General features: G+C 53.6%; 1 protein-coding gene across 1 annotated transcript in view; it reads left to right on the top strand.

The window, feature by feature from the left end:
- The window catches only part of FRMD8 (FERM domain containing 8), a 9100-nt gene extending 3185 nt beyond the window's left edge, over nucleotides 1–5915 (top strand). Inside the window, exon 2 of the mRNA XM_025358493.1 lies at nucleotides 3634–5915. Within this exon, the coding sequence (XP_025214278.1) occupies nucleotides 3634–3752 (119 nt within the window). The 3' untranslated portion in view covers nucleotides 3753–5915. The remainder of the gene's footprint in view (nucleotides 1–3633) is intronic.
- Nucleotides 5916–7350: the final 1435 nt, after the last annotated feature.

Below are 7350 nucleotides of genomic sequence, written 5' to 3'. Positions count from 1 at the left end.
GGGCGACAGAGCGAGACTCCGTCTCAAAAAAAAAAGAAAAAAAGAAATGAGTAACAGGACAGCATGTGCGCAGCCACGCGCATGAGGCAGGAGGGCCCAGCTCTGGCCCTCAGCGGCTGTAGCTTTGACTTTTTCTTTGTACTTCTTGGAGCACGTAAATTTTTTTTTTTTTTTTTGAGACGGAGTCTCGCTCTGTCGCCCAGGCTGGAGTGCAGTGGCGCAATCTCGGCTCACTGCAAGCTCCGCCTCCCGGGTTTACGCCATTCTCTTGCCTCAGCCTCCCGAGTAGTTGGGACTACAGGCAACCGCCACCTCGCCCGGCTAGTTTTTTTGTATTTTTTAGTAGAGACGGGGGTTTCACCCTGTTAGCCAGAATGGTCTCGATCTCCTGACCTCGTGATCCACCCGTCTCGGCCTCCCAAAGTGCTGGGATTACAGGCTTGAGCTACCGCGCCCGGCCCAGAGCACCTAAATCTTTTACAAGTCTTGTAATTTTTAGAATAATTGTTTTTTCTTTTTTTCTGGAGGCGGAGTTTCACTCTTGTTGCCCAAGCTGGAGTGCAGTCGCGTGATCTCGGCTCACCGCAGCCTCCACCTCGCGGGTTCCAGCGATTCTCCTGCCTCAGCCTCCCGAGTATCTGGGATTATAGGCAGGCGCCACCATGCCCAGCTAATTTTGTACTTTTAGTAGAGATGGTGTTTCTCCATGTTGGTCAGGCTGGTCTCGAACTCCTGACCTCAGGTGATCCGCCCACCTCGGCCTCCCAAAGTGCTGGGATTACAGGCGTGAGCCACCGTGCCCGGCCCGAGAATAAGTTTTATAATCAGAAAAAGCAAACTTTTTCTACAGTGTAATTTGGACCACTGTGTGGCATTTCTTAGCATAGTTTTAGCACGCTCATTTTCACCCAGACCTCTGCTTGTGGGCATTACAGTTTTCAGCGTTCGGCTCTTCTAAACAGCACATCTACGGCAAAGTGTTTCCTTAGAATCTGAACTGTTTCCTCAGGATACGTTCCTAGAAATGGCCTTGCTGTTGTAAAAGTGTGCAGATTTTTCTTTTAAACAGGGTTTCACTCTGGTGCCCAGGCTGGAGTGCAATGGCCTAGTCAAGGCTCACTGCAGCGTCTACCTCCTATGTGCTCAAGCAATCCTCCTTCTGCAGTCTCCTGAGTAGGTGGGACTACAGGCATGAGCCACTACTCCCGGCTGATTTTTAAATTCTTTGTCAAGACAGCATCTCACTATGTTGCCCAGGCTGGTCTCAGACTCCTGGGATCAAATGATCCTCCCACCTCGGCCTCCCAAAGTGCTGGGATTACAGATGTGAGCACCATGCCTGGGCAATATGCTGATTTTGAAGAGGCTTTTCATACCTGCCACCTTCCAGAGAGGTTGTACCCAGGTGTACCCTCCACAGCAGAGAAGATGGCATCTGCCTCCTATGCCCTCACCCACAATGAGTGTAATCATTCCAAGCCAAAGGAAACTTGTCTGGGCTGGTGTTTGAACACAGTGAGATTGGAAATTTTTTTTTTTGAGACTGTCTCGCTGTGTTGCCCAGGCTTGAGTACAATGGCACAATCTCGGCCCACTGCAAACTCCGCCTCCCAGGTTCAAGCGATTCTCCCTGCCTCAGCCTCCCGAGTGGCGGGGATTGCAGGCGCCTGCCACCATGCCCGGCTAATTTTTGTATTTTCAGTAGAGACAGGGTTCCGCCATGTTGGCCAGCCTGGTCTCGAACTCCTGACCTCAGGTGAGCCACCACGCCTGGCCGATTGCAAATTTTTACATGCTTGATCATATTTAGATTTCCTTCCTGAATTACTGATGATTTCTTTTGCTCATTTTTCTTCTGTTGCTTGACTTTAAAATTAACATCTTGGTCAAGTGAGATGGCTATAATCCCAATACTTTGGGAGGCCGAGGCAGGCAAATTGCTTGAGTCTAGGAGTCCAAGACCAGCCTGTGCAACATAGCAAGACCCCATCTCTGTTTAAAAGATTAGCAGGACAGCCGGGCGCGGTGGCTCAAGCCTGTAATCCCAGCACTTTGGGAGGCTGAGACGGGCGGATCACGAGGTCAGGAGTTCGAGACCATCCTGGCTAACACGGTGAAACCCCGTCTCTACTAAAAAATACAAAAAACTAGCCGGGCGAGGTGGTGGACGCCTGTAGTCCTGGCAACTCGGGAGGCTGAGGCAGGAGAATGGTGTAACCCCGGGAGGCGGAGCTTGCAGTGAGCTGAGATCCGGCCACTGCACTCCACCCTGGGCAACACAGCGAGACTCCGTCTCAAAAAAAAAAAAAAAAAGATTAGCAGGGCATGGTGGCGTACACCTGAAGTCCCAGCTAGTTGGGAGGCTGAGATGGAAGGATCACCTGAGCTAGAAGGGTTAAGGCTTCAGTGAGTTATGATCACAACACTGCAGTCCAGCCTGGGTGACAGTGAGACCCTGTCTAAAAAAAAAAAAAAAAATTATTATTAATGTCTTGGCCAGGCACGGTGGCTCACACCTGTAATCTCAGTACTTTGGGAGACAGGCAGGAGGCTCACCTGAGCCCAGGAGTTCGAGACCAGCCTAGGCAATCGAGCAAGACCCTGTCTCTACACAAACTAAAAAAACATTAGCCATGGCTCACACCTGTAGTCCCAGCTACTGGGGATGCTGAAGTGGGAGGATCAGTTGGGCTTAGGAGGTAAGGCTGCGGTGAGCCATGATTGTAACGTTGCACTCCAGCCTGAGCAACACAGCCTGTCTCAAAACAAAACAAAACAAAACAAAAAACACAAAGGTGGGACATGGTGGCTCACACCTGTAATCCCAGCACTTTGGGAGGCCAAGGCAGGTGGATCATGAGGTCAGGAGTTTGAGACCAGCCTGGCCAATATGGTGAAACTCCATCTCTACTAAAAATACAAAAATTTGCCAGGCACAGTGGCCCTGTCACACCTGTAATCCCAGCACTTTTGGAGGCCGAGGCGGGTGGATCACGAGGTCAAGAGATCAAGACCATCCTGGCCAGCATGGTGAAACCCCATCTCTACTAAAAATATAAAAACTAGTGTGCGTAGTGGTATGCATCTATAGTCCCAGCTGCTCAGGAGGCTGAGGCAGGAGAATCGCTTGAACCTGGGAGGCGGAGGTTGCAGTGAGCTGAGATCGCGCCACTGCACTCCAGCCTGGGTGACAGAGCAAGACTCTGTCTCAAAACAAAACAAAACAAAAAACAAAAACTAACATCTTACAGCAATATGGTACTTTTGTTTTAATTAATGACCCGGGATTGCTATTATTAGCCAAAGTCAGATTTCCATAGTGTTTTCCAGACGTTCCTCTGTGCCAGGATCCCACCAGGACCCCACACTGCATTAGCTGTCGCATCTCCCCAGGCTTCTCTTGGCTATGAAGACCTTCCTTGTTTGTGATGACCTTAGGTCGGCAGTGTTAGGGAGCGCTGCTCAGGTATACTGTAGCACGCTGACGGGGGCTGAGACTCAATGAGGAGAGCTCAGTCTGACCAGGCTCTGGAAGGAGCCGTCATGCTGGATCCAGAACCCAGCTTCCTGGGCCTGAGCCCCATCACACAGGGACAGCACCTCTGCTCAGTGTGCCCTCCCGTTCCCTCGCAGGCAAGGGGATCAGGCGAGTGAAGCCGAAGCGCACCACGTCCTTCTTCAGCCGGCAGCTGTCCTTGGGCCAGGGGAGCTACACCGTGGTGCAACCCAGTGACAGCCTGGAGCAGGGCTGAGGACACCGCACCCGGCAGGAGGAGGGCAAGTGGGGGCCCTGGCCCGGCACTGTCCTCCTGAGGGGCAGGGGCTGGCTGCAGCAGTCTCATGGGTCATGCACATGGGGTGGGCTGCCTCAGCAGATTTCTCAGACCACAGAGAAGTGACTGGCCCCGGGCTGTGCAAAGCTGGCCAGGGCCTTCCGCAGGGCCCCTCTGCAGCCTGCCCACCCTTCCCCCAGACACTGGGCCCTGCTGCTATCTCAGGACCATCTGATCAAGCTGCAGCTGCCACCTCACCTAGAAACATGCCTTTGTGCCCACCTCAAGATGGGCAGTGTCCCTGTTCCAAAGTACCCCGGTGGCAGCTCCAGTGGCAGAGGACCAAGGATTGAGGTTTGGGACCTGAAGGTCCAGTGTGTGCCTTTGACCTCTTCCCTGAACTTGGGTGACCAGTTCCCGCCTTCCTCCTGCTAGTGCTCCACCCCCTGTACTTGGATGACCAGTTTCCTGCCTGCCTTCTGCTGGTGCTCCACCCCCGGCCACCAGGGCCACCTGCCAGGCTGGGCCACCACTCTGAGGAGGGTGGGAGGGGCCTCTCTGGATTGAACCAGGACAGAAACATGGTGAGGGCCCCCACCACACCTCCCTAGTTGAATCAGGAATGGAGGGAGCCAGGCAGGACCCTACCTGGGGTCCTGTGCCCCTCGTTCTGGGTCTCCTTTGCAGGCACAAGACACCAGAAGGAGCATGCCTTTCTGGTAGTCTTTGGTGATGTCACTGCTGGGAGGTGGCTGTCCTGTGGACCACCTGGCCTCCAGACCCACACTCACAGTCTGAAAAACTCCTGAAAATCCCCGGGTGGGCACTCCCTGGAGCCCAGGCAGCTCCCCTAGCGGACTGGCCAGACCTGCCCTCTCCTCCCCGTGTCTGGGTCTTCAGGTTTCAGTTTGGTCTTTGGTCATTTGAGTTGTGCCGGGGCAACGCCAGGAAGCCCCATGGGTAACCTCTGCTGCGCGCTCCTTCCCAGGCGGCACCATGGATTCCTCTGGGGCCAGCAGTGCATGCCCAGAAAAGCCTGGGCTACACAAGACAGTCTCTTTCTCGAGGACACTTGGAAAGATGACTTTGATGTGGGTGCTTGGCTTCTCTGGTCCCAGCTTGCCCTCCGGGCAGCAGGGGCTCTGTCTTGTCCCAGATGAGCTGAGCCCGAGAGGAGGGCTTTCCCAGCCCTGGGACCCTCCGAGGTGGGTGTGCGGGTCTCACAGGTGCTTCCTGGGACTTCCTGTGGCAGCACAGAGCTTGCCTTTGTCTTCTGTTCCCGGTGGAAAGCCGTGGGAGAGGAAGCTTCTCCAAGTATCAGAGCCCGTTCACCCTCCTCTCTTTAGTAGCTTGTGAATGTGCCAGGTGTTTTGAGGTGGGCTTGCCTTCCGGCAGCATGGACTTTGTTAAAATAATAGGCGGAAAGAAGAGGCCTGGGAAGTGCCCCTAGTCTATTGGAATGTCCTGGCCACAGGGTCATGTCAGCTGCCAGTTCTCGTCTCCCCTCCCGGAGTTGCTCGGTCTCACCAAGCCACCTGCCCACCTGTTCTGGCGGCTCCAGTGCAGGTTTTCCCAGCCCCACTGCTTTGATTCCAGGTGATTTTTTTTTTTTTTTTTTTTTTTTTTTTTTGAGACGGAGTCTTGCTCTGTCACCCAGGCTGGAGTGCAGTGGCACAATCTTGGCTCACTGCAACTTCTGCCTCAAGCGATTCTCCTGTCTCTGCCTCCTGAGTAGGTGGGATTACAGGTGCGTGCCACCACGCCCCACTACTTTTTGCATTTTTAGTAGAAACAGGGTTTCACCATGTTGGTCAGGCTGGTCTTGAACTCCTGACCTCATGATCCGCCTGCCTCGACCTCCCAAAGTGCTGGGATCATAGGCGTGAGCCACCGCCCCCAGCTGATTCCAGGTGAATTCTTATCTGATGGGCGGGCAAGGGTGTGTCAGTGTGGTGGGTTGGAGTGTGTATGTCTGAGTACACAGATGACGTGTTTTCCCTTCAGCTTCTTGTTTTCTGAGCATCCATTGTGCCTTAACATTTTCTGCTTGTCGTTTGGGACAAAGCAGGATTTTACTCATTCTTTGAATGTTCTCATTCTTTTGTATCATGTGACTTATTAATAAAATCAGTTTCTAACAAACTCTGGGGCGGCTCATGATATGAAATAATGAGGGTGTGTCTGTGACAGTCCAGGAGTTGATTACAGGCTGCATATTTGGTTTTCATGAAACGTGTATCGAGGTGTGCAGCCCTCAGGCCGGCCAGTTTGATGCCCATGGAGCACCCGAGTGAAGCTGTCTTGGTGGCTTATAGTACTGCCAGGCCCAGGTTGCCCAGGAGGGGCTCTGGGGTTCCTTTGGGGACCAAGGTGGGTAACTGCAGATGCTCATGCCCTTCCTGAGGGCACCTCATGCTCCAGGCCTGGCAGGAGGCCATTTGTTTCCCACAGATCCTGCTGTCAACACCTACCTGGGAGGGAAAGGACAGCAGCAGACCCCCCTGAAGGACTACGAGCCCTGCAGCAGCCACCCAGGACCTGGGCCTGCAGGAGGAGCACCACTGGGAGATTGAGGTTCACAATGAATGTTTCCAGAGACGGGAGGAGTATGCCACCTGTCCCTTTGGCAGCATGGTCGTGGGAACAGGGCCATCTCCTTGGGTGTCCATGACAGTGAGTGGCTTGTCCTCTGTGCGATCGTCTTTGCCTGGCAAGGCAGCACAATGCCATGACCATGGGTACCTGTGACCTTTCGTGGGAATAACAGTGCCAGGCACAGTGGCTCACTACTGTAATCCCAGCACTTTGAGAGGCCAAGGCAGGAGGGTCACTTGAGCCTAGCCTGGGCAACATGGCGAAACCCCATCGCTACAAAAATAAATAAATAAATACAAAAATTAGCCAGGCATGGTGGCACAAGTGTGTCATGCCCAACTGCTTGGGAAGCTAAGACTAGAGGATCACCTGGGCCCAGGAGGTCGACGATACAGTGAGCTGTGTTCGCACAACTGTGCACTCCAGCCTGGGCAACAGAGCAAGACCCTGTCCCCAAAAAACCCCCCAAAAAAAACAACTCACCTCGACCAGATGTGGTGGCTCATGCCTGTAAACCCAGTGCTTTGGGAGGCCAAGGCGGGTGGATAACCTGAGGTCGGGAGTTCGAGACCGGCCTGACCAACATGGAGAAACCCTCTCTCTACTAAAAATACAAAATTAGCTGAGTACGGTGGCGCATGCCTGTAGTTCCAGCTACTCGGGAAGCTGAGGCAGGAGAATCACTTGAACCTGGGAGGCGGAGGTTGTGGTGAGCCAAGATCATGCCATCGCACTCCAGCCTGGGCAACAAGAGTGAAACTCCGTCTCAAAAAAAAAAAAAGAGGGCCGGGCGCGGTGGCTCAAGCCTGTAATCCCAGCACTTTGGGAGGCCGAGACGAGCGGATCACGAGGTCAGGAGATCGAGACCATCCTGGCTAACACGGTGAAACCCCGTCTCTACTAAAAAATACAAAAAAAACTAGCCGGGCGAGGTGGCGGGCGCCTGTAGTCCCAGCTACTCGGGAGGCTGAGGCAGGAGAAT

Source organism: Theropithecus gelada, chromosome 14 (genome assembly GCF_003255815.1).
Source record: "Theropithecus gelada isolate Dixy chromosome 14, Tgel_1.0, whole genome shotgun sequence".
Classification (NCBI taxonomy): Eukaryota; Metazoa; Chordata; class Mammalia; order Primates; family Cercopithecidae; genus Theropithecus; species Theropithecus gelada.
The sequence above is the reverse complement of the archived record's forward strand: the minus strand, read 5'-3'. Positions and strand labels throughout refer to the sequence as shown.